At 43.0% G+C, this 27,926-nt stretch overlaps 1 protein-coding gene across 3 annotated transcripts in view; it reads left to right on the top strand.

The window, feature by feature from the left end:
- The window catches only part of MAML3 (mastermind like transcriptional coactivator 3), a 628,002-nt gene that overhangs the window by 426,711 nt on the left and 173,365 nt on the right, over positions 1-27,926 (top strand). For all 3 annotated transcript variants that reach the window (XM_059922512.1, XM_059922511.1, XM_059922513.1), the window contains one exon: positions 22,949-24,469. In XM_059922512.1, coding sequence (XP_059778495.1) covers positions 22,949-24,469 — 1,521 coding nt within the window. The remainder of the gene's footprint in view (positions 1-22,948; positions 24,470-27,926) is intronic.

Raw genomic sequence — 27,926 nt, 5'->3', positions numbered from 1 at the left:
TTTGTGAAACCTCACGTTTCCAGTGGAGCTGAAGGTAATGTCTTTCTTCGGATGTTACTCTGGGGCAATTCTGCAAAGGACAAGGAGAGAAAGATGTTTCTGACTCTATTCCAGGTTGTTTCGTTTTCCTTTTTTAACTGATTTTTACACAATATATGATTTTCTTTCCCAATTTGTTTTGAATTCCTCTCGTCTAGCTCCAGGTGTTTGTTGTGGTTGGGCCTGGTACAGTTTGCTTAGGCGTTTTGCTGTATTCTTTCCTTTCCCCGCCCTTCGTTTAAAGGAGGTCTAAGCTCGCAGAGTAGCTGTATTTCTAGAGAGACCTGCCACCTTTACAGGCTTTACTGTGGTCATTTTCTTTTTCTTTTTTTCCCTCTCTCCACAATATGGTTCTTTGTGAATTAAAATCAAGGTTCCTGGAGCTAGAGGTAGGAACAGGGCATGGGAAGCCTGGCCACATTATAATGAATAATAATCATGACTGTCTCCCTCTGTTGTCAGCTCTTCCAGACCGCTCACGTCCTATTCATCTTTGTATCCCCAGCTTCTCGTGTGGCGCCTGGCGCATAAATGATGCTCAGTGAGTGAGTGTTGAAGGAACAACCTAATTTTTGCAAATCCCTTTACAGTTTATAAAGATGCTCCACATGGCAACGGGGTGATTGTTTTCAAGACTTCAACAAAAAACCATTTCCTCCCTCATTTCATTAGGATTGTGAAATTGCTTTGGAATTTTGGAACAGTGATACTTTTACTGTGTGCATTTCATGACAAGCCAGAGTCTAATTGCTTTTTTTTTTTTTTTTTTCTTAATGCGAGGGGCTGTGGAAGGGAGCGAGACAGGAGGGAAAGAGTTTGTTAACTGGATACATTTCTTGTCAAGAAATTTAAAACCTGAGATATCTCTGGATTTTTTTTCTTTATAACTGCAGTTAACAGCTCTCTTCTTCCTCTTTTACTAGGATGTAGGTGAATTTTAACAAAAGCAAGAGGTATGTTCTCAAGGGAGGAGGACAAGTAGGCAGCAAGGGAAAGACTTTGTTTTTATGACTTGTGTCTTGACTTGGCAAACACTCAAGGTTATCCTGCTCAACCAAATAATCCACATCGCTTCCACGTCAGCCATGGCCGAGCTCCCCTTACAAGGTGCGCCAGACAGACTCTTCTGTTGGGACATTTGAAGGATTTCAACCCTTGTCTTGTGCTGCAGTCAGCGGCAGCGCTGACCCGACACCCGTCAGCTCTCACAGCCACTGTACATCCGCCTCTGGCATAGACTCACCCAGGATTCATAATCAAGCAGCTTTTTTTTTTTTTGAATTGAAGTATAGTCGATTTACAGTGTTGTACTAATTGCTGCTGTACAGCAAAGTGATTCAGTTATACACATATATATTCTTTTTTTTAATATTCTTTTCCATTATGGTTTATCACAGGATATTGAATATAGCTCCCTGTGCTATACAGTAGGACCTCGTTTATCCATCCTATATATAAAGGCTTACATCCACTAACCCCAAACTCCCACTCCATCCCTCCCCACCCCCCCTCCCCCTTGGCAACCACAAGTCTGTTCTCTATGTCTGTGAGTCTGTTTTTGCTTTGTAGATAAGTTCATCTGTGTCATATTTTAGATTCCACATATAAATGATATCATATGGTACTTGTCTTTCTCTTTCTGACTTACTTCGCTTAGTATGATAATATTCTAGTTGCATCCATGTTGCTGCAAATGGCAGTATTTCATTCTTTTTTATGGCTGAGTAGTATTTCATTGTGTATATATACCACATCTTCTTTATCCATTCATCTGTCAGTGGACATTTAGGTTGTTTCCACGTCTTGGCTATTGTGAATAGTGCTGCTGTGAACATAGGGGTGCATGTATGTTTTTGAAGTATAGTTTTGTCTGGATATATCAGGCAACTTTTTCTTAAATGGCTTAATCTCTAGGCACTCGTCACCTTAATGCTGACTTTTGCCATAAAACTCGAGTGTAAAAGTAGGAAAATAATTGTACTACTGTTTTCCCGAAATCATTGGCACTTAAAGACCAAAGTCAGCAAAAGCAGGCAAACTTAAGAATTTAAAAAAATTAGAAAAGTCTTTGATTTTTACAGATGAAGCAAGAACCATACTAAGACTTATAGCCCAGAAAAAGAAGTTCAGGGGAAATGAATCAGGATGTCCACTGGCTGGATCTGTGACAGCGTTTACGTGCAGCATTAGAAATGATGCTGGCGCCTGATACACACACATAATAATAATACTGTATCTTACGCGATGCAATAATTCAAGTGAAGCGTATTCCTACCATTATGCTAAAGTTGCATTTACCAGAAAAATTTTACACTGCTTCAGTTTTTACATTTAAATCTAAATTAATTAAAATTAAATTTAATTAAAATTTCAATTTCATCATTGCAGTAGCTGCCTTTCAAGTGCTCAGTAGCCACAGGTGTCTCAGGGCTGCCTTCTTGGACAGCATAACTAGGGACAGCAAGGGAATGAGAACCTATTATTAGGGGGCCAGGCATTTTGTTAGGTACTTTCAAAGACATGATCTCAAAGCAGTCCCATGGGTTATCTACATTTTATATAAGGAGACAAGCTCACTGAGATTCAGTGATTTGTGCAAAGTTGGACAGTTAGTGAGGGAGCTGGAAGGACACCTGTTAGTCTAAACCCAAAGCCCATGTGTGTGCTGTGCTGATGTGGCCATTGCCGGTTGTAATGGTATATACCACTGAGCAAGAGCTAAGGATGCTTTCCTTATCTCCCCACCTCCCTGTAAAGTTTGCAAGCCTCTAATGGTTTTAACAAGCTTGTCTGAATGAATTTATTCAAGAAGGATTCCAGGTAATGACAGCCCCGAGGTATTGCTGTACACATCTACTCCACATGCTTCTCCCCTAAGCTTGTGAGATTTCTTTCCTCCCTTGGTTCTTAGAAGCATACAATTTATATGCAGGCACCATTTGTTCCTGACAGAAAGAAAATCTTTTAGCAAGGACTATAATTCAAAATATATGTTACATTGACTGATTACCTGTATTATTGCAGTAGATCAGGAAGCATATTGCTGGTAGGTGGGACACAAAGTAATTTGGAAGTACTCATTTTGACCTTGGCTTGGGATGACCTTGGCCTATTGCAGATTCATACTCTGCAGCTGTATTAGTTCCTAGGGCTGCCATAATGAAGTACTACAGACTAGGTGGCTGAACGCACCAGAGATTTATTGTCTCACAGCCCTGGAGCCTGGAAGTCCAGAATCAAGGTGTCAGCAGGGCCATGCCCCCTCTGAGACTCTGCATGGAATCTTTCCTTGCCTCTTCCTAGCTTCTCATGGTTTGCTAGCATTCTTTGGCATTCCTTGGCTTGCAGCAACATAATTCCAATCTCTGCCTCTGCCATCACATCGCATTCTCCCTGTGTGTCTCCATGCCTTCACATTTTCATCTTCTTATAAGAATGATACCACTCATGTTGGACGAGGAACCCAGTCTACTCCAGTATGACCTCGTCTTAACGAATTAATCTGCAGTGACTCTGTTTCCAAATAAAGTCACATTCTGAAGTCCTGTGGGTAGGACTTCAACATATCTTTGGATTGGAAGCACAATTCAGTCCTGTAACAGTCCTGGCTATACTTCTGCTTCAGAGCCCTGGGAAAGTTTCCCTGTTCTCTTTTTCATTTTTCATTTTTTTTTTAATTGAAGTTTAGTTGATTTACAATGTTTCAGGTGTACAGCAAAGTGATTCAGTTTTATATATATACATATATATGTATATATATATTCTTTTTCAGATTCTTTTCCATTATAGGTTATTACAAGTTATTGAATATAATTCTGTGTGCTATACAGTAGGTCCTTGTTGTTTATCTATTTTTTGTATAGTAGTTTGTATCTGTTAATCCCAAATTCCTAATTTATCCTTACCCGCCCTTCCTCTTTCGTAACCACTATGTCTGTGAGTCCATTTCTGTTTTGTAAGTAAGTTCATTTGTATCATTCTTTAGATTCCACATATAAGTAATATCACATGATATTTGTCTTTCTCTGTCTGACTTACTTCACTTAGTATGATCATCTCTAGGTTCATCCATGTTGCTGCAAATGGCGTTCTTTCATTATCTTTTATGGTTGAGTAGTAGTCTGTTGTGTGTGTATGTGTGTGTATGTATGTATTTATATACATACACACACATACAACATCTTCTTTATCCATTCACCCTGTTATTCTCTTATGAAAGACTAACTCTACAAACCTTCATTCACTTCTTTCCTCAAGCCCTTGGTTTTTCCTTCTTAGCAGTGTTCTTCCTTGGAGGTGAGGTCCTTGCATCAACTTCAGTGAAAAAATTGAAACCATTAGAGCCGAGCAGCCTTGTCCACACGCCACCCCCCCCACTTCCATCTCAACATACCTCTTCCCCACACTTGTCTTTAGAGCCGTCTTTTGATGGCTCTGATGTGCCATTCTTCATTGGTTCAGAAGCAAATATCTTGATGGGAATGTAAAATAGTACAGCTCTATGGGAAACAGTATGGTGGTTCCTCAAAATAATTAAAAATAGAACTACCATATTATCCAACAATTCCATTTCTGGGTATTTACCCAAAGGAATTGAAAGCAAGGTCTCGAGATATTTATGAACCCATCTCCGTAGAGGCACTATTCACAACAGCCAAAGGTGGAAGCACCCCAAACGTCCATGGAGAGATAAGTATATACATATAATGGAATATTATTCAGCCTTAAAAAGGAAGGAAATTGTGACACATGCTACAACATGGATGAACGTTGAGAATATTATACTAAGTGAAATAGTCCAGTCACAAAAAGACAAATACTCTATGATTCTACTTTTATGAGCTATCTAGAGTAGTTACATTCATAGAGACAGAAAGCAGAATGCTGGTTGCCAGAGCCTGAGGAGGGGGTATAAGGAGTTATTGTTTAATGGGTATAGAGTTTCAGCTTTGCAAGAGAAAAGAGTTCTGGAGATGGATGGTGGAGATGGTTGTACAGCAGTGTAAGAGGACTTAATACCACTCAACTGTACACTTAAAAATGATTAAGATGGTAAATTTTATATTATGGGTATTTTAGCACAATTAGACATTTGCAACACAATTTTTCACGTGTCCCTCCTTTCTTAATGTCCACCTCTCCTGCCCTCTGACTTCCTTCACCTCTGAACCCACTCAGGATTTCCTTTTCCTGAAAAACCTTGACTTCACCTCCTGATGTACAAGCCATGGTGCCTTTTTCCCTCCAACTTTTCCAAATGAGATTTCTTCTGCAGAAGAGTCACAGACAGCATCTCCTTTCTTCACCATTTGCTTCTCTTACTGACCAAAAACCTGGCATTCATTCACAGCAGCATTCTAGAACTTTGCTATCCAATAGAGTAGCCCCTAGTTGCATGCAGCTCTTATTTTTTTTTTAATTGATTAATTTATTTTTGGCTGCGTTGGGTCTTCATTGCTACACACGGGCTTTCTCTAGTTGTGCCGAGTGGGGGCTACTCTTCGTTGGCGGCGCGCGGGCTTCTCACTGTGGTGGCTTCTCTTGTTGCGGAGCATGGGCTCTAGGCGCGCGGGCTTCAGTAGTTGTGGCTCGCAGGCTCAGTAGTTGTGGCTCGCAGGCTCTAGAGCACAGGCTCAGTAGTTGTGACGCACGGGCTTAGTTGCTCTGTGGCATGTGGGATCTTCCCGGACCAGGGCTCGAACCCGGGTCCCCTGCATTGGCAGGCGGATTCTCAGCCACTGTGCCACCATGGAAGCCCAGCTCTTTTAAATTTAATTAAAATGAACAAAATTTAAAAATTGGTTCCTCAGTAGCAGTAGCCACATTTCAAGTACACAACAGCCACATGCAGCTTGAGACAAATGTATTGGATAACGTAGAGACAGAACATCTCCGTCCTCTCAGCAAGTTCTGTTGGACAGGCTGCACTGTTCTTGAACAAGGATTCTCAGCTCAGGAAAATCACTTGGAGGGCTGAATGAAACACAGACTGTGGGCCCCGCCTTCCGAGATTCTGATCTAGAAGCCTGGGGAACTAGCCGAGAATTTGCATCTCCATCAAGTTCCCTGGTGATATTGATGCTGCTGGGCGTCCTGGAGGAACCCTTTCTTAGATTCCCACTGAGTTACTCTGGTACTAATTTAATGGTCTCTTAGGTCTCATTTCAAAGCTGCAACTGATATGACAGATCTGACCACAAATTGTTCTTTTTTGCTTTGTCCTACTTTCCTGATGTTTTATTTTAATCTCTCACTGATACTGTTTCTTTGTCTCTTTGCTGACTGCTCTCATCTAATGAAGAGGGCCGGGGGCTTCCCTGAGGCGCAGTGTTAGGAATCCGCCTGCCAATGCAGGGGAAACAGGTTCAAGCCCTGGTCCGGGAAGATCCCATGTGCCGCGGAGCAACTAAGCCCGTGTGCCACAACTACTGAGCCTGCGCTCTAGAGCCCGTGAGCCACAGCTACTGAGCCCGTGTGCCACAACTACTGAGCCTGCGTGCCTAGAGCCCGTGCTCCGCAACAAGAGAAGCCACCACAGTGAGAAGCCCGCGTGCCGCAATGAAGAGTAGCCCCCGCTCGCCGCAACCAGAGAAAAGCCCACACTCAGCAACAAAGACCCAATACAGCCAAAAAATTAATTAATTAATTAATTAATTTTTAAAAAAAAAGAGGGCCCGTCTCCAACCATGTGTTCACTTTCCTTGGGAATTTTTGCTCTCACGTTGTTCAGGCCACCTCAGATGTATGGATGGGTGATTCAAATAAACATCGCCTCATTTCTAAGGCCCTATCTTCAGGTTTATGTGATAACTGAATCTGGGTGCCCTACTCCTCTTGAACACTCTGATGTTAGAAACAAAGCTTCTGTGTCTCTACCCACTCTGGCCAATGAGCTGACGCTTCTCATATCTCTGATAATTGTTGCCATGCATTTCTTTAAGTTATGTTAAGATACTTGCACGAAAATCTCCATAGAAATGTCAAGTGTTATGTGTACCTGCTGATTAAATATTCATGCAGTTGGAGAAGTCATCACTGCAGTGTGCTGAGTAATTTCATTAATGCCTTTCCTCCTAGTGACCAACTGTTTTATAGACTTAATCTGCTTAATCCTTTCCATGAGGTATATAGTAGGGGTCATGCATGAATATGCCCATTTTCAAATTAGAAATTAAGGTGCAGAAAAGTTTCAAAGAGAGACCAGAGGCGCAAAGCTGGTGATGGTTCTGCCCGGGATCTGCAGCTCGTGTGCGTGACTCCCATGCTAAGCCCCCAATTCCCTGCAAAGCCCCCAACTCTCTTGCAAAGCCCCCAACTTGCATACAGAGCTCCAACTATTAGCGAACACTAAGCTTCGGGGTTTTAAACATAAAAAGAAATTGCTAAATGTGATTCAACGTGTACTTCGCATAATGCATTTCTGTGACACTTCATAGTAATGAGATAATTACCATGGGTACAGTATTAGAGTATACATATTCTGATAAGTTACAGCTGTAAGAAATCAACAATGGCCATTAATCATTCCATGTTCATTCTTTACGAGTCTCAGACTAAATGGTAAGCTTCAGAATTCCAACAAATCTAAGATGAATTTTATAGTCATCTTTCTGCCATTTAGATGAGGCGTTTATGAATACAATAGACTCTCCCTAATTTAAACTAATTCGGGCAAACTGCTGCCTGAATTGAGAAGAATTGAAGTATAGTAGTAAATATATACCACCTGTGATATATTTAAAAGTAACAACTGCAATTCAAACTAGACCATCAAACTGTTAGTAAACAAACATCCCCGGGAACTACTTTAATTAATATATGAAAAGGAATCATAATACCTGTATCAATCATTTATTTAAATTTGAGTCTCCTGAGTCCTTGAGTCCATGAAACCCATTTCTGTCTTAAGTAGCTTAAGCATTCCCCTTATAATCTTTATTATACCTATTCTTTTATATAGTGAGCTCTTTTTTTTTTTTTTTTTACACATAAGGATAAATATCAGGTTGGCCCTTAGCCAAGTTACAGCTAAAGGCAAAGTTAGCAGGAATTGAATTAGGTTTTACTACACAATGTATTTAGAAACAGCGATAGTCACAAACTTTTTCATTCTTTCAAATTTAGGAATTAGTTACGTATTTTAGAAAAGAACCACAAGGTTAAGAGGAAACCTAAAATGTCAGTTGGCTCATCTTCCAACTATATCCAAATTGACCTAGAAAGATTAAAATTCTAGGCTGTTAGATCTGTAGGGGATTTTAGAGAGTAATTTGTCCAGGAGAGAATGGAGGTAGAGAATAGTCACCTGATTTCCACAGAACACACAGCTTGGTCATGAGAGAAGTGATTCTAGGACCCAGGGCCTGTGACCCTAAGCCTATGATTAGACCCACACCATCTGCATCTTCTAGGTGAAATACACGATGATCCATGACAAGAAAAGGTGGACAGTTTCTCCCTGTAGCCTGGTGCAGTATCCAGTTACCCAACTGGCACGTTTAGGGTCATTTATTCAAAAATCACTCATGGTGGAAATGAAGAAGCAGTTTTGCATCATCCTGTAAATTAGCAAAGTTAACCAAGTTTTGGTCACCAGAATGGAAACATCACTGTTGTCTACCTCCGGACAAACGCCGAGCACAACAGGAGCATTTCCCGAAAGTATCCAATAGACACTTAGGAGCAAAAGGAAAATGTGCAACAGGCTCTGAATTTCTTTAAAAGCAAGGATCCTCTGCATCTTTCCTGTTTCTGCACCCAGCTCAGCACCTGATACCAAGCAGACCATCATAAAGTGAGAAATTCTTTTAAATGGACCATGTGATTTACACACTTGGGTTTCTGGTTTTTAAAAAGATCTCTGTGATTTAAGATTTAGTGTAATTTTTGTTTCTAATTTACTAAAGCCAGGAAACATTTGCAGAAGGGTGTAATGGATTCTTGCTCTCTGACTTAAAATGAGGCTCTTAGTCACTCAGTAACTACCTGCCAAATACAGCTACCCTTCTGAGTTAACAGTGCCTTCCAGGGTGATTTTGAAAGTGAGTCACTGATTTGAATCCAGAGTCTAAATAGAGCTGGAACAAGCCCTGGAGATCTGGTAGTCCAGCCCTCTCCTTTTATAATTGAGGAAATGGAGGTCCGGAGAGGTTAAGTCACTGCTGCCGGATCACATAATTAAGTTTGTTTAATTGCTGTACTTTAGTGAGAGCTGGAAAACACCACATGCATAGTTTTGCTTTTCAACTTCCTGACGTTTTCTGTTGTGTGCACTCAGGGTATTTTTAAATACTGATAAGCATGTGAATGCAAACCTCATTTAGTTAAATCTGGCAGTGTGGGCAGTCTTCAGTGAAATCTATTACACTGCCTTGCTTGATGCCTTTATTATGTTCAGCTCTTTTTGATTTGTGGTGTTTGATTGGACAAAAGGTAACAAAATATTCGTTGCAGTAAAAAAATCCTCCTTTCTTTTTTTTACATTCATGTAACTTCAAAATATCCCCAAAGTCATCATTTGTTGTTACCAAAAAAATTTACTTCAGAACTGAGACCGAGGTAAAAAAAAATCTGTCCCAGGGGACTTTAGAGAGCCATAACCATGCAAAAGTAGGTGGTTACAGAAAATATTATGCAAACTTAACTGTAGCATTATAATGGAAACCGCATAAATAATACCTGGATGGCTAGGTAAGAAAGATAAAACCACTGAAATACATACTTGTGACTCTACACTGTTACAGTACATTTACAATACACCACAATTTGAATAGAAAGTTGACAAACTCTGAATCTGTTACAGGCAAAGTGATTTATTGCACGGGTCCTCGGGCTGGAGCCGGAAATTCTATCATTCCTTGTACTTTCTCTGAGTTAGGTTTGTAGCCCTAGTCTCTCGGTGCCTCGGTTTTCCCTCTGTCTCTCTGAGGTCTCATGAATTATCAATGTAAAGTAACATTTACTAAACTTCAGGGAACAACTGGTCATTTTTCAGAGCCTTCTAAATCATGACGGGCTACTTCTGAGGTTTTGCTTGGTGTCATCTCTTACTACACTTCTTTGCTAATAGTTCAGGGGCAAATATGAAGTGTCTTTTGAATTTGGGTTTGAAATTGGGAGGCAAACACTTTTTTTAAAAAATATGCTGTTAAGCTCTGTACCAAATAGCATTTGTTGAGCTACTTGATTCAAGACCAAATGTGTGCTGTATTGATTTATAAGTTAAGGATGACTTTAGGGACTTCCCTGGTGGCGCAATGGCTAAGAATCCGCCTGCCAGTGCACGGGACATAGGTTCGAGCCCTGGTCCGGGAAGATCCCACATGCCGCAGAGCAACTAAGCCCGTGCGCCACAACTACTGAGCCTGCGCTCTAGAGCCCGTGAGCCACAACTACTGAAGCCCGTGCACCTAGAGCCCGTGCTCCACAACAAGAGAAGCCACCGCAATGAGAAGCCCGCTCACCACAACGAAGAGTAACCCCCACTCGCCTCAGCTAGAGAAAGCCCGTGCGCAGCAACAAAGACCCAACGCAGCCAAAAATAAATAAAATAAGTAAATTTAAAAAAAAAAAAAGGATGACTTTAGCCATTGGCTTAATCAGCCATGCAGGGAATGATGTTGGATCATGTTATGGGCTGAAATAGTGTCTTCTCCCAAAATTCATATGTTGAAGCCCTCAGAATGGCACTGTATTTGGAGATAGGGCCTTTTAAGAGGTGATGAAGTTAAAATGAGGCTGTTAGGGTAGGCCTTCATCCAATCTGACTGGTGTCCTGAGAAGAGAAAATCTGGACACACAAAAGGACATCAGGGATGCACACCCACAGGAGGAAAGCCCATGTGAGGACACAGTGAGAAGGTGGCCGTCTGCAAGCCCAGGAGAGAGACCTCAGGAGAAACCCAGCTCGCCAACTCCTTGATCTTGGACCTCCACCTCCAGAACTGTGAGAAAATACATTTCTGTTGTTTAAGCCTCCCAGTCTGTGGTATTTTGTTACGACAGCCCTAGCAAACTAATACAGATCACTTCAAATGCCTTACCTTTTGCAACCAGTGTCTCTCACTATGAAAGCAGAAGTTAGCATTGCAAGTGACTCCTTTTCCTCCAGTGTCTCTCAAAGCCTCTGGATAAAGTCCAAACTTCTTAACATGGCAGACAGGCCCTCCATGATTTGTATAGCTCTCCCTTCCCCAGCCTCCCCCTTGCACTCTGGCTCAAGCCAGACGCTACCACTTGAGTTTCACTTAGAAGCCATGCTTTCTTTTCCTCACTATGAAGACTTCAAGTCTCAGCTCACATACCAGTCCCCCCAGGAAGCCTTAGCTCATCTGGACTGAGTAACACGCCCTTCTTTTGTGCTTCCACAGCACAGGCATCTATGTCAAATTATCTTGTCCTTGTTCATCCACTTCTTTCCCCTCCACTCTGAAGGCTCCTGAGGTCAGAGACTGAATCTTGTTCACTCTCGAGACCCTAGTGCCTGATCTAGAAGTTGGCACACAGTAGGTGTTCCGTTAGTTGAATCAAAGCATGAATACATCCGTGCAAGATTTTCCTTTAAAATAGTTATGGAGTGCTTAACCTGTGTAAGATACTGAGAAGACAGAGATACATCTAAATCAGATTATTAGTTGCATTAGTATGCTTGGGCTGCCATGACAAAGTAGCACACAGACTAGGTGGCTTAAACTTCAGGAATGCATTTCTTTACAGGTCGGAGAATAGAAGTCCAAGATCAAGGTGTCAGCAGGCTTGGTTTCTTCTGAGGCCTCTCTCTTTGACTTGTCCATGGCCGTCTTCTCCCTGTGTCTTCACATGGTCTTCTTTCCGTGGGTATCTGTGTCCTAATTTCCTCTTTTTATAAGGACACCCGTCAGACTGGATGAGGGCCCCCCATAGGACCTCATTAAAGAGCCTATCTCCAGATGCCCTCATGTTCTGAGCTGTTGGGGGTTAGAGCTTTAACATACAAATCTGGGGAGGACACAGTTCACATTCATCGTGAGCACTGGCTTCATAGATATTTACCACCTCGGGGTACCTCTGGGGTGAATGTAGACTGTTATGTTGCCATCTGCCTGGGAAGGTTATTTGCTATAAAGGTTGGGTAATAGGTGTGTATTTTCGTCAAGAAAGGGGCATTTTGGAGTTGACTGTTGTTTCTGGGGCTTGGACTAGGCTATTATTTTGGGAGTTCCACACCCCCATGAATAAACTCCTGGAGGACGAAAGTCACGAAGCAGTTGAGAATGTGGTGGTGATGGCCAACATTACCAAACTCACTGGAAATTCCCGTTCTGAAACCGCTAGTACTTGGTTAACCCCAGGAAATTCAGTGGTCACGTGTCCAGTTCCTACCCAAGACATGAAAACATCAGAGGCAAAGGTTTTTCTCTGAGCTTCTTCTCTGCTCGTCGACTTTCAGGACTGGGAAAGTCTCTGTGGGTCATGAGAATCTGGTCTTTTAGCTTCAGATTGGACATAGAAGATCTAGACTTCCACTCCTTAAAGGGCAAAGAAAAGGTCCACCGGGGCTCAGCCTCGGTCACGCCCTGTGCGTAACTGAAATCGCTGGCCATGAGTGAGTCTGTGGGGAAGAGGCTGTGTGTAAGTGACTTTGACTGTTGCTATAACAACAGTACCTCCGTCTAATTTCTTTTGAAAAATGAATTTCAGCTGGTGGGATAAAGCCAAGCAGCTTCTCCCCACAGATGAAAGCTCGGCCGACAGTCTTCGGAGCCCAGCTGTTTATGGGTTGAGTGCGTGGTGCCCTGCCTGCCTCTGCCCGCTGTAACATTCTCAGAGCCAGTTAAATCATACCCATGTTTGCCTGAATGTGAGAAAGCGCCTCTCTACACGTGGGCCTCGTCACCCACGGAGGATTCATCCTAGAGACAGAAATCCTCTCCTCCAGCCTTGTTTCCTATTTGTGAACAGTTACTCCAAAGACGTAAATAATGGCGATCCCTTTGCTGGCAAATGAAGGCAAGTCCCTTAGCTTTCAGCTTTGGGGTAAAAACCTGCTAAGAAATGGAGGTGTGGGAGTCAGATGCCATCCAGAAATACGAAAAACGTCCTGTTTGCTCACTAAGATGGTGTGTGTGTGTGTGCGTGCATGTGTTTGCGCCTGTGTGAAAGGGAGAGAGAGATGGAGAATTCTCTTCCAGGACGGTAGCTCTTACCTTTGCTTTCTGTGAACTTCAACTGCCCGAGGAAGAGCAGTGCCTGCCTCTTTGAGGGAAACAAGAGGCTTTTTATAGACTAGGAGATCTTATTTCGATACTTTTGTTTCCATAGGGAGATAACAAGTGCTGGGATTTTATTCAACAGCTGTGTCAGAACCAGGCGCAGTGGGCTATTTGCGTCCCTTAAACTGGTGTGGGACTTCAGTGCCATGGAGGCACTCCTGGAAAGGGCTAAAAACAAAAAGGAGAATTTCTCCTTGAAAAAGAAGGGACATGTTGAGAAAACAGTGAAATAAAAATATTCTTGATTCCTACCCAAGGGAGAGAAAAGTACTCGGCCTCCCTCCTCCCAGAAAATAAACAGACTGAAACCTCATGCTTCCTTCCAATATGCCTGTTCTTTGGTCTGTGCTGTGGTGTAAGTCTCCAGCTGTGAAGGATGTAGATAAGATCTGATCTTTTCATTTGCCCTCTTCCTCCCTATGGTTTTCCCTTCTTCTTCCCTGACCTCCTTCGCTGTCATTTCTTTACAGCTCTAAATAAAATGCCATTAGGAATTTCAGATTGTAATACAAGGTAACGCATACAGGCGTGTTTGAGTAGATAAAGTATGCGTGACATCTAGTAGGAGATATTCCTAAGGAAATTGTTTCTTGTCCTTCAAAATAAATGTAGTGTAATGTGTGTGCGTGTGTGTGTATTTATGTATCTGAAAAGACAGAGCAGTTCAGTGTTCAGATTGTAGTATTCCGATGGCAACTGGCAACTGCAGATCTCAGCGGAGTTTTTCCTACAGAAAGCTACTGAATAAAGGAAGCTGCCACCGGGATACACACATCTGCTCCCTCCTGAAGTTTTCAGCTATCATCACTTCTCAAACACATGCTAAATCTACAGAGTAACATCCTTCCTTGTAGAGGAACACAACACTTTTCTGTGAATCAGGCAGCTCTGACTCAAAAACCTGAACATATCCTCCTAAGGCCGTCACGACACAGGTGTCTAAAACACTTTCCCAGAATTTCTAAGCAAGGTTTGCTCGTGTTTGATCAGAACAGGAGTCATCAGATGCAGAATAGCACAGTAGGTGAGAATGCAGATTTGAGAGGCAGATGGAACCAAGTAAGGCTCTGCTGTGTGTCCTGGGACAAATGACCACCCTCTCTGAGCCCATTCCTCATTCGTCATAGGGGTATTGTGAGGATTAACCCAGGTAATACAGGTAAAGCATTTAGCTTGATGTCTGGTACATTATAAGCTCTCAGCCAATTACAATATTAAATGCCAATCTTGAAATATTTAGTAAGCAGTGAGCCAAAGTCTCTAATAAAAACTTCGAAGTTTAGAGCTTTCTACTGATAACTATGTGAGGAGATTTGAAAGTCATATAACCTTGGCATTTGCAGAGATAACAGTCTCGGTTTTAATGAGTAGTTAATAAATTCATTGAAACCCCAGTTTGGACTACATGTATGGAGCTTGTGAAAAACCTCATTACTTCAGATATAAAGAGTACACAGAATTCATGTGACTTGTGATGAAAATATACTTTATTCATTCAACTGAGAGAAAGCCAAGAGCCTCTAGGAACATTCATGTATTTGGAAATATGGAGATTTGAGGAGATCTTGGGACTTAGTGTTTCTCAGTGTCAAGGGCCTTGATTGCCTCTGCTCCTGTTGTTTTACGATCCATTCTCAATGTGTTGTTGTGGATAAAGTTGGTCCAATTTAGGCAAAACTGAAGGATAAAAGCGTACCTAAAAATTCAGCCACGCACAAAAGATTTAAAATGCTTTTAAAGAATCTCTTATCTTGGCAGCTCGCAGCTGGAATTGGGTGGGCATGCATGTTCCAAACGCTGAAAAGAGGTATGACAACTCTTGTGTGTACATACCTAAAACTGCTTAGGAATAGAGTTTTAAATCTGGCTCATAGCAAAAAGGAAAAAGATCATGGTCATTTATAAAAATAAACTCACGGTCCTGTTCCCTTGGGCTGGGGGTTCAGCAGTGCCCCAGCATTCCCTTGGGCCTCTGTAGCTGAGGTTTCAGATGCTTTCCAGGAGGGCGAGGCCCCTTCTGCGATGATCCTTTTCTTCCTGGAGCATTTCAGAAGAGAGTTTTTTTTTTTTTTTTTTTTTTTTGGGCCCTGCCGCGAGGCTTGCGGGATCTTAGTTTCCTGACCAGGGATTGAACCTGGGGCCATGGCAGTGAAAGCGCTGATTCCTAACCACTGGACCACCAGGGAAGTCCCAAGAACAGAGGTTTTTGACTGACCTCCCCTCCAGAGACCCGTCATTTCCTATTGACTAGGTCCAGAGAAGCTGTATCTATCCTGGGATGGTCACAAGCAGAGGTTTTAAACTCTTGGCTCTCAGGGAAATAGTGTGTGTGTGTGTGTGTATTTAAATTCATATGACTTTTATTATGTAATAATGTTGTTTTCTCTCTAAAATGATCTTAGGAGTATATAAGGCTGACAAGGCGCATTTCAGGAGTTGTGATAAGAGATCTCTTTTTTGTGTGTGTTGTTCTACCCTTCATGTAGATCCCCTTTAAACAAACATACTCAACTTTTGTCAATATATAGCTGACATGTGTTCACTTTCTGGTGTGGTCTCTGTTTTTGGGAATGAATCCATTCCTTTGCACCTGGCACACAGGCATACAGCACACCCTCAGTTCATGAGGAATGAAAATATAAAACTATAAAAAATAAACGTTTTCATGTAAAGTCTTATAGAAATCCAGCAAGCTCCTGCAGTATTCAAGATCCTCTGTGCTTCGAAATATCTCCATCTAGAGCTTTGTTTCTTAGTCCTGTTTATGAGCTGTCCCAGAGTATCACCAATCAACTCAGGAACATTTGATATTGACATTGGGTTTGTGTGTGTGTATATTTTTTTAATCAAACAAACAACTTCAGAGGTTCAGGACTCCGACAGAATTGTTCTTCTAGATCAGAATTTCTAAAAACTTGGGGATGCTAGACCAACTACCTTAGAGAAATCGGAGGTTTTTATTATATTCCTTTAGATGCCTGTGCTGCCAACCTGTGTCCCAATGTGGGCCCTACCTTGGGCGACTAAATCAAACTGAGGAAGTGGCACCAAGAAACCTGCATTTTTAACAGCTTCTCAAGTCACTTTAAAGTCGGATAATCACTGTTCTAGAAGATTAACCTCTAAAGAAACCTCCAAAGATCCTTTCTAAGGACGCTTAAATCTAGAAGACACTTCGGGAAATGTTTCGCACACTATTCATATTCTACTAATTAAAATATCTAACACATGAATATTCTGGGTCACTCGTCAAATACATTAAATAAGCAAGTCAAATTTATCCGTGTGTTCATATGCTTATTATCTGCTGGTAGAATGAGAAGAAAATAACCATATGAAAATTGGTATGGTTAAACCAAATCATCTTCTGGTTTTGACCATAGCAGATCAGAATGACCAAAATGTTCTCTTGGAGCCTCTAAATTAGTTATAGCATCTGCAGGCTGAGATTCCAACGCATCTTTAATTCTTGGGAAATACTTGAGTCTCTAATATTTGGTGAAGGAAGTTCACTCACACTTTTGGTTGGAGGGGGTGCTTTGGCAGGTGAAAACCACTTGAAACCTTTGTAAGGAAATTTACAATTCAACTATGAAAACATCCAGCATTTTGAGTTCCCATGCATGTCAAAACACTTGACCTTGGGAATGTTATATAAAGTCTCTGGGTTTCAGGTTCACTTTTCCTTTCCATGGTGCTCTTCATATGCTCTTGAGTTGTTCTCAACATAGGTTTTCTGGACCCTTAGAGTCCTCAAAAATCTTAAGGAAGGGACAGTCTATGAGCCATTTCCAGCATTTTAAAATAACCAAAATAAATTGTACATTTATTCAATGGTCATTAAAACACCCTACAGGCCAACATTTTCAAATGCCTGCTTTAGGGATCTTGTTACACAAACTGAGTGTGGTTATTTGAGAAACCATTTTAGTTTTCATTCATTCATACAATCTTATGAAGGAAAAGGCAAGCCGTTATGGTATGATGTGTACGAGGATGCCGTGGGAGCACATAGAGGGTCTCCAAGATTTGAAGGTGTGGGGAGGGGCTGTCAAGAGAGACCGTATAGAACGTAATGTCTAAACTGAATGGTGATGGACGAATAGAAGTGGTCGGGTGAAGAAGTTGGGTGAGAGTATAACATATGCAAAGACTCAATAGAGACAGAGAATAAACACCATGCATCCTGAGTATGGCAAATCATTAAGTATAACTGAAGGTTTAGAGTTGCTTGGTGTTGGAGGGCCAGTGGAGGGGAAGAAGTTGGAGGTGATAGCTGAGTCTGGAGAGGTGAGCAGGGAGTGAGGACCCAGTTGTGCAGGGCCGGTGTGTGAGACTTAGATGATGCTGACGACAGCGGACAGCCCCAGAGGAGCTGCAAGTGAAGAATGGGTCCACATTTTATAAAGAAAATCACAGCCACAACACAGAGAATCGGTTAGAGAAGAGGCAAGACCGGAGCAGAGAGGCTAGTCAGGAGCTGCTACAGAAATCACGAGAGCAGTGTTGATGATCTGAACCAAGGTAGTGGCATTGGGGGTGGAAGATGAGAATAAAAATCGTTAAGGATGAGAACGGATAGTCCTCAAGGTGTAACTGGTTTGGGGTGGTGGGGAGAGGGTGGAATCAAGCAAGGATGAGTCCTGAAAACAGTCTGAAAGAACTTTATCACGATTAGCATGGGAGCCCAGGGCCATTGATGAAGGCACGACTGTGCGTCACCGCCTGCGTGAATCAGGAGTGGGGGCCATGCAGTCACAACTGAGTCTGAATTTGAATCCGGGTTGAGCACCTGCCCTTCCCCCCAACCCCCAGCTCTGTAATCTGGGACACAGTGCTTAATCTCACCGTACCTAAAGTTTCTCCTCTGTAAGTGGTTCTAATAAATCCTACCCACCTTTTAGAATCATTAGGAGTAAGAGACAGGAATCTGATAGTTACCCCCGATATCTTCTATCCTAAAATCTTCATTATTTTAATAGTAGGATCATCATGTTTATTCCCAAGCTCCCTGATCCTCCCCAATTTCATTCAAAGTCTGGGACAAGTCAATGAGAGTTTTTTGTTTTTTTTTTTTTTTTTTTAACTTAGTAGCACTGCTAAGAGTCTAAAGGAAGAAAGAATATCTTCATCATGGACGCACTGGCCCAGGGGACCTGCTAGAATCTGCTGGGAATGTCAGCAGAGGCCTAGCTATCTTAGCCATGTTCCTCCTTGTCCTGGGTGTCACCCAGCCTCCCCATTCCCCCTCCTCCAAAACACTGCCCTTTTCTCTGTTGAACCATCAGACCAGCACACGACCTGCCCCAAAGATTTGCTATGAGGATAATATACGATCCTGTGTAAAAGTGCTTTATAACCCCAAAGGCACAGCTGTTCTTATTACTACTGGTCTGGGTGTCATATCACCACTCCCAAACCCATTCTGTATCTCCCTGCCTCTAAGTTTCTCTCTCTGTCTCTCTCTCTGTCTCTCTCTGTCTCTCTGTCTCTCTCTCTCACACACACACACACACACACACAGTTTGACAGAAACACAAGCCATCAAGCCACACTGTAGGCGAGAGACTCGCGCTGGAGCCACTGTGGAGGAGGAGGAATGGTTTCCCTTAGAGTAACTGACACATGAGAGCGGCCCCCATTGTACTAGGCAGGGGATGAACAGCAACTTTAGCTCCTGGCACCGCAGCGTCCCTTAATGGGAGAAAACATGTATATGTAATCATACAAGCATACTGGAACAAGGAAGCTGAAGCTCGGTCAAGAGTTCCTGTGATTCTTCCACAGGAGCACAAATCGTACTAAGGAGGCTTCCAGCTGTGGGAGGCAGAAGGGCCAGGGACTTCCTGAGATGAGGCTATTCGGGATGAGACCCTGACCCGAATCCTTGCGGGGACGGGGAGTCCCCAGGACGTTTCCCCGTTCTCATGTGCACTGAGCAGAGTGCTTCAAGTTCCTCAGCCTGCAGGTCCTGTCTCCTCCTGCCCGCTCTCCATCTATCTCCCAAGCGGGAAATGAGGAGAGAGTTAGACAAGCAAAGGATGATGAGACGCAGGAGGGATGCTTAGATGGCTCTGCTATTTTGGACACAACTAAAAACTATAACATGGTTTCAGTGTATCTTCCGTGAGGTCTTTCTTATATTCCCAACGCTGGCACAGGAAATACATGTCAAGATTTGGGTTAAAGGGGCCAGCAATGGAGAACTCTAGGCCCTGAAGGAAAAGGAAATACTCAGCAGCTCCATTCAGGTTGCAGCCTGGAAACGTATTTGATTTGAGCCCCAACCATCCACTGCTGTTCTACAATCTAGGACACAAATACATTAGCACTTGGACTCAGGCTTGAATTGCAAATTTGATCTTTTGTTGTTCGTATTTAAAAAGCTCTACAAGGTGCTTGGAAAACGTGAGGCTTTTGCAGGCTAGGGAACAGATGTATTATCATTTTACCTATTTGTATTTAGAGATCCAGAAACTAATCTCTCTCAGCTGCAGTTGTGACTATTGATATCACTGCATTTTAAAAAATTTGTATTGTGTTTTTAAAATAGTAATAGTGAAGGCTTAGTGGGTGCTTACACGATACCAGACATGAAGCTAAGTGCTTTCCATATTATTTCATTTAAGTTCATCCTCACAGTAACTATAGGAGCTAGATATTATTAACCCATTTTACAGATAAGGCATCCAAAGCTTAGGAGAGTTTAAATAAGTTTTGCAGGATTCATTCATTCAACATGTATTTATTATCTACTTTGAGCTACTAGGGGCCCAGTAGTGGAATAAAGCAGAAAAATCCCTGCCTTCATGTAACTCACTTTCTAATGGAGGGTATCGTAGCTAACATTTATGAAGTACCAGACAATATTTATATGTATGAACTCTTAGGTAGGGGTTCTTGGGTTTGAAGCCAGGCTTTCTAACTCCAGGGCCAGTAGGGCTGTTTCTGTGTTACTGTTACTATTACTATTCTATGTTACTATTCTTTTTTTTTTTTTAACATCTTTATTGGAGTATAATTGCTTTACAATGCTATGTTAGTTTCTGCTGTATAACAAAGTGAATCAGCTATATGTATACATACATCCCCATATCTCCTCCCTCTTGCGTGTCCCTCCCACCCTCCCTATCCCACCCCTCTAGGTGGTCACAAAGCACCCAGCTGATCTCCCTGTGCTACTGCCCTATTCTGACTCACCCACCTAGGCCTGCTCTGCTGATAAGAGGTGAGGCTTGGGGTTCCCAGCCAGACCTGTCTGTCTCCATGGTCTCGGCCACCACTATTTTCCAGCGGAACAAACAGCATTTGCCTTTATTTCTCCATCCTGCCCCATCCATTTCATGGCCTAGAACAGAATCGTGGACCTGTAGTTTTAAAAATAAAGTCAGGTTCATTTTTAAGACAAGTGTCTGTTTTCTTAAAGTTAACATCCCTGCAGGAGGTGCCGAGGGCCCCGAGCTTTACTTCCTTTAGACCCTGAAGCTGTCATATCTGAACTTGCCACTGTGTGTTAGAGCTACATTCAAGTATCTGCCATATCTACGATCAGAACCACGGTTTCCTGGTTTGTTCAATAAATAACGTAATTTTCTAGCAGGTTCTACCTAAGATGATGGATTGAGCCAGATCTTGTTTGAAGTCAAATGCCAGTGTGTCCCAGTTGGGGCCTTGTTTTCAGAAATTCAGGAACACCTACCAAGCAACTACAGAATATTTGGTGATTAAAAATAGAAAGTTTATCATTCTCTTATTGTCTAGATGACCAGGAGCCATGTTTCTGAGGCTGGTCCCCTGAAAGGATGTCTAAGTCTCCGATCTGTGAGGGTATAATTGTGTGTGCATGAGAAGATCCTAGGTGTGTGCCCTAAGCTGGTGGAAGACCAAGAAGTTTCTGTGAATAATTAAATAGCCAATGATTTGAAGACAACATATCACAAGTTTGATTAAACCATGTCTTTAAAAAATTATCGAAAGTGTTAGTGACTTAAGACTGTCTTAAATCATGAGCAACTGTATATATAGGTAGTTTCTTGCAGGCACTGATATTTCTGACCACAAATAAATGGCAGAGAAAAATATGGATATTACAAACTATAAAAAATTACAAATAGTGAAATAGCAAAGAATGGTTTTTTAAAAGTATCATTATGATAAGTGAAGAAAATAATTGAAGAATGATATCTCTAATTCAAAAAAAAAAATAGAAAGTTTAGGAGCAAGGGTTAGACTGGATTTTTACTTAAGGAACTCTTTTGTTTCCTTTTAAAATGGAATTCTCTACTTATGAGAGAAAGGCAATAAAGTAGCACGTCTTAGAATCCCCCAGATTGTCTCCGGAACGGTTTTATTCTACAGGGGGCTCCTGGGGAGGCTTCCCAGTTCCATGTGGGAGTGCGGGGTCAGAGGGGATCCTGCTCCTCTCTCCCCCCTTGCTCCTGTGATACGCAGCCCCTCTGGCAAGGATAGGAGAGTGCCCAAGTGGGGCTCTTCTGCCTCTTCCCTCCTTCCCCAGGTCACTCTGCCTTGTGCCTTCAGCTCTGCAAAGTTGCTGAAACCTCTGTCCAACCCAGTTTGCCTTCTCTTTGTCGTCATCCACCAAGGGTTGCCCCCGGGCTTTTCAAAGGAGTCCAGTTAAATGGACACAGCACTCTCCAGGGTGAGAGATTCCATTACCAGGAATGTCGAAGCTCAAAGTCAAGCATTCTTTAATGTCAATGGAGTTGCCTCCTGCTCTGATCCAAGCTCACCTCCTTCAGCCCCTGTGAATTAAACAGTAGAATCATTCATTTTTGCCACTGTCTATTAACCACTGCTGTGAACTTGAACTGAACACTACCTGCAGCCCCACAGATACACAGTAAGCAAGTCAGCCGTAGCCCCTCTTCTTGGAGCTCACTAAACAGACACTTAAGCAATTGCCCCAAAGTATGGTAGAAGCTATGATGGGGAAGTAGAGGTTGCTTGGAGAAACGTATTCCAGGATTTCCAACCCAGTGCAGGTGGGTCAAAGGAGGTACCTATTGTAGTTGGGGTGAAGGGATGTGAGAGAAGATTTCCTAGAGGAAGTGAAGTCTAAGCTACAACCTGGAAGATGAGTAGCTATTACCAGGGGAAGGGGAGGAGGAGGGGGAGGAGTATATTCCAAGAAGAGAAAACAACATGTACTGTGCCCTGGAAGCAGAAGGAAGCTTAAGACCAAACAATGAAGAATCCCATCACTTAGGAGAGCGAAAGAAGAATACTACATAAGAGACTGAGAAAGCACAGATGGAAAGAACGAAGGAAATCCAGAAAAGTCTGGTATCATGGATTTTGGTCCAAGTCTCACTCGTAGCGTTCATTTGAAAAATAATAATAAGACGATGCTTCCCAATGGGAGAATTATTGCCTTAACTCTTTCTTTTCTTTTGTTCCACCGTCCAGTCTTTAGTTTGCTTTCTATCTCTTAGCCGTGTGAGCTCTGCTTTTGGGTAAAACCTTTTCCCATAGAATTTGAATTGAAGCCTGGCCAATTTTGAAATTAGAAGTATAACATCTTTCTGATGTGTTCTAAACCATTTAAAAATGAGTTCGTCGTGATGCGTACCACCATGCTTAATGAGTAAGTAAACCATGACTTGGAGATTAAGTCATTCTCTTTCCTGTTTCTTTTCCAGCTCCAAGAGACTGTGAAAAGGAAGTTGGAAGGAGCCCGATCACCACTTAATGGAGACCAGCAGAATGGTGCTTGTGATGGGAGTTTTTCTCCAACCAGCAAGCGAATACGAAAGGACATTCCTACAGGGATGGAAGCCATCAACAATTTGCCCAACAATATGCCACTGCCTTCAGCTTCTCCTCTTCACCAACTTGACCTGAAGCCTTCTTTGCCCTTGCAGAATAGTGGGGCTCACACTCCTGGGCTTCTGGAAGATCTGAGTAAGAATGGGAGACTCCCAGAACTTAAAATTCATGTGAACGGTTGCAGTGACCTGGAGGACAGCTTCACCATCTTGCAGAGCAAGGACCTCAAACAAGAACCTCTAGACGACCCTACTTGCATAGACACATCAGAAACGTCTCTTTCGAATCAGAACAAGCTGTTCTCAGACATTAACCTGAATGACCAGGAGTGGCAGGAATTAATAGATGAACTGGCCAACACGGTTCCTGAAGATGACATACAGGACCTGTTCAACGAAGACTTTGAAGAGAAGAAGGAACCAGAATTCTCGCAGCCGGCCACGGAGACCCCCGTCTCCCAGGAGAGCTCCAGCGTGAAGAGTGACCCATCTCACTCTCCTTTTGCACACGTCTCCATGGGCTCTCCCCAGGCCCGGCCTCCTTCTTCTGGTCCTCCCTTTTCTGCTGTCTCCACGGCCACCAGTTTACCTTCCGTGGCCAGCACTCCCGCGGCCCCCAACCCTGCCAGCTCGCCAGCAAACTGTGCTGTCCAGTCCCCTCAAACTCCAAACCAAGCCCACACCCCGGGCCAGGCTCCACCTCGGCCTGGAAATGGTTATCTCCTTAATCCGGCCGCCGTGCCAGTGGCTGGTTCGGGGTCGGGGCCTGGTGCCGTGCCCGGCTCTGAGCTGTCTCCGGCCGAGCAGCTCAAGCAGATGGCAGCCCAGCAACAGCAAAGGGCCAAGCTCATGCAGCAGAAGCAGCAGCACTCAAATCAGACCGCAAGTTGGTCTCCTTTAGGGCCTCCATCCAGCCCCTACGGAGCAGCTTTCTCTGCGGAAAAACCAAATAGCCCAATGATGTACCCCCAAGCCTTTAACAACCAAAATCCCATAGTGCCTCCGATGGCCAACAACCTGCAGAAGACGACAATGAATAACTACCTCCCTCAGAATCACCTGAATATGATCAATCAGCAGCCAAATAACCTGGGGACAAACTCCTCAAACAAACAGCACAGTATTCTTACTTACGGCAACACTAAGCCTCTGACCCATTTTAATGCAGACTTGAGTCAGAGGATGACGCCCCCGATGGCCAACCCCGGCAAAAGCCCGCTGATGCCCTACATCCAGCAGCAGCCCCCGCAGCAACCCCCGCCGCCGCAGCCGCTGCCACAGCTCCAGGCCCCCAGGGCACACCTGAGTGAGGGCCAGAAACGCATGCTTCTCATCAAGCAGAAGGGAGTGATGAATCAGCCCGTGGCTTACCCGGCGCTTCCATCCCACGGTCAGGTAAGTGTGCAAGTGGGACGCGCTTGGAGGGGCCCTCGGCGTGCGTGGCAGACCGTCGACGTGCGACGCTCCCCGTGCTTCAGTGGTAGGGGGTTAATCCCCTGTGGAAATCCTTCCTACATATCCTCACGTAGTTACCACGTTTGTTTGAGGGTTTTTTCCTCTTTTTCCTAAGAGATGCGGAAAGGCGGCACAGTATACTTTCCTGTATTTGAATGCCTGGGAATCGAACTTCTTTTATTCTGGACATGGTAAAAGATAAGAAAGCGAAAATGACATAAAATGCTCACTAGGAAGGAAGCAGGCTGTCGAGGTCCCATGACAGAACGTGGTTCTCCTCCTGTAGCTTCTCTCCCGGGTCATGCGGTCCAGGACTGGGGATGGCGGGAAGGCCAGAGCGTTTAGGGATCTCTACAACCGTCTTAGAAGGTTCTGAACAACCTTGGCCTGTCTCACTGAATTATGAATCGTGGAAATTTGGATTCTTGATGTTCAAAGGTGGGAGAGTTTTCTGTGTTTGCAAAGGGAAGTGGAGGATAGATTTTTATAGGACCGTGTAACGTTTTAACATTTGTCGATGTATTAGCACTGTTAGAGGCTGTTTCAACCTCGTGACCTGAGAGTGTAGTAAAACCTCTCCAATTCGTTCAGCTCTGGTTCGGGAGAATTTGATGATGACCGTCTCTTAGTGCTCTATTAAAGTCTCCTCTTTCCCACTGTCTTTCGTCATGACATCCTGGTATCGGGGTGTAGGGCTCTCAGGGATCCATGGTAAAAATGAATGGCAACCATTGGAGAGTGGACCCTCATTGACAAGCATCGGCTCTCCTCACCCTGACCAGTGTAGCAAGCAGACAATGCTCCTTTAATTTAACACGTCATCTGCCTGGCAGGGCGCGGGGGGAAATCCGCGGTTCTACTGATCTTACCCCAACGTGGGTGAATTCATGAGCTATCCATCATTTTATTGCCAACTGCTGTCAGTTGTGTAGGCATAATTCTGCGCCTCCGTCCTCTCTGGATGCCCACATTTGCATTGCAGTTGGAGACTTTGCAGGAAAGTCTTTGCTTTAGGGGCCCTCGTGCAAACAGGTCCAGACTAGTGCTTGGATATGCATCCACAGTGGGATGCATTGGAAGCGCTGGGAAGAAAGGCAGGCAGATCTTGCATCACCAGGCACTGTTTGCATCTGCATCTCCAGGTGCGCGCCCCCCCCCCCAGCCCCCCGCCCCGCCTCCCCAAGCCTGATGGAGGCTGCAGGGCTGGAGGTGGTGCTGGCCTGCAGAGACAGGCCTGAGCTCTGTGGCTTGATGCTCGTCCTTCACAGCACTTCCAACCCCAAAACCTCATAGTGGTTTCTTGTCTGCACATTGCTGTCCAGCTCTAGAGAAATTCTGCCTGGAGAAATAAAAATGTAGCTTGGTTGACATCAACGGCAATCAGTAGCTGGTAGAAAAACATCATTGAAATGGGAACTTTTATGTCTTATCTTGGTTTCATTAAAACTCTATATACCATTAGAAAATGCAGCATTTTATACATTTCAATATTAAGTTCTGAAGCAGGCAAAAATATAGGCAATACACAAGGATGTTTGTTGTAGCCCCGAGGTTTATGAGCTGGCAGGCTGTCAGAACGGTCTGCTCTTAATCTTAATGCATCTTGTGCTTCTACATCCGCTGTTTTTCACACCAGCTGCGGTAGAGTCCTTCCTCCAAACCAGACCAGTGGTGCCGACTCTGCAGACACGTGGGTGCAATGTAAGGCAGCCTCGCTCCTCACCCTCACTTCAATGTCTTTTGAAATTTGCCAGCTTGGGGCGAAGCTCCTGTCTTTGCTGGAACATGAATTTTAAAGGTGCTTATTTCAGGTCCTTATGCTTGCCTGGCTATGAGTAACCAAAGCCTTGAGCTGCAGAGGTCATGTTGAGAAAGGGCTTGGTCAAGTGATGAAGAAACAAAAATGATGGTTTTCTGGATTAAATCTGTGGGCTCCTCCCCTCCTCCTTCCATCTCACGAGGTGCTTTCAGGACGGACAGAATCTTCCTTATTAGAATAATCATTTCTTAACCTCATAAAGAACCATCAAGCAAAAGCATGCTTTTTAATGAAATATTAACTCACCACTGTTTGAAACAAGCTTCGACATACATATATAAAAACATGTGACTATCTTTCTGCAAACATACCATTTATTTCATGCTTTTATCTGATTGTGGAGAAGTATTGACACAGCTCTCGGAATAGCTAATTGCACTCTACGGGAGTACATTGCACAAATACAAGCATGAATTACAGGCAAGATATAAAGTATAATTATACATAGGTATAGTTCAAATTTGTTGTCTGCTGTTGCCAGTGAAAATTCACTTTACTCTTTGCTGGCCACAAGGACCATGATGAACACTTAGTTTTAATGAGTAACTCGAGCACTGAAGCCAATATAACACTAGAACATTTATTTCAAGATAATTTTCTTATACAGACATTTACTTATTTGGGACATTTGCAGCAAACGCCATTTCTCTCAGGAACAAATAGAAATTCACTTTGTTCCTGGAGGTTTTGAGAAAGAGGGAGCCAAAAATAGAGAAAAAAAACCAACACAACTTATTTCAAAATTTTGAATATGTTTTATCTGGTAGTTCCACTTCTCAGAATTTACATATTATTCCTTATAATTAGAGAATTGAACAAAGATTTATGTACAAAGGTTATGCTCATGGTTTACTTATGATTGTGAAAATTAGGACCAAAATAAGCATTTTGGAAAAATGAATAATGTACATGAAAATCATGCTATTAATGAATGATTAATCACATGGAAATGCTCAAAGTATGAGTGAAATGAGCAGATCAAATAACAGCTTGTATGTCACAATCCAAATGGTGTTTTTTAATAGGTATAGAAAAATACAGAATAACTAAAATATTAAGAATGGCATTTCTGGTTGGTAAAATTATGAGCAATTATTATTTTCCTCTTTATACTTTTCTTTCAATTATTTGAGTATTATTTATTGTGTTTTTCTTTTCATCTTTATTGGAGTATAATTACTTTACAATGTTGTGTTAGTTTCTGCTGTACAACAAAGGGAGTCAGCTATACGTATACATATACCCCCATATCCCCTCCCTCTTGAGCCTCCCTCCCACCCTCCCTATCCCACCCCTTGAGGTCGTCACAAAGCACCGAGCTGATCTCCCTATGCTATGCGGCTGCTTCCCACTAGCTATCTATTTTACATTTGGTAGTATATATATGTCAGTGCTACTCTCTCACTTCGTCCCAGCTTGCCTTTCCCCACTGTGTCCTCAAGTCCGTTCTCTAGGTCTGCGTCTTTATTCCTGCCCTGCCACTAGGCTCATCAGTACCGTTTTTTTAGATTCTATATATATGCTTTAGCATACGCTATTTGTTTTTCTCTTTCTGACTCACTTCACTCTGTATGACAG

The sequence above is a fragment of the Balaenoptera ricei genome, chromosome 5, assembly GCF_028023285.1.
Source record: "Balaenoptera ricei isolate mBalRic1 chromosome 5, mBalRic1.hap2, whole genome shotgun sequence".
NCBI lineage: Eukaryota > Metazoa > Chordata > Mammalia > Artiodactyla > Balaenopteridae > Balaenoptera > Balaenoptera ricei.
This window is presented reverse-complemented; position numbering and strand designations above follow the sequence as displayed.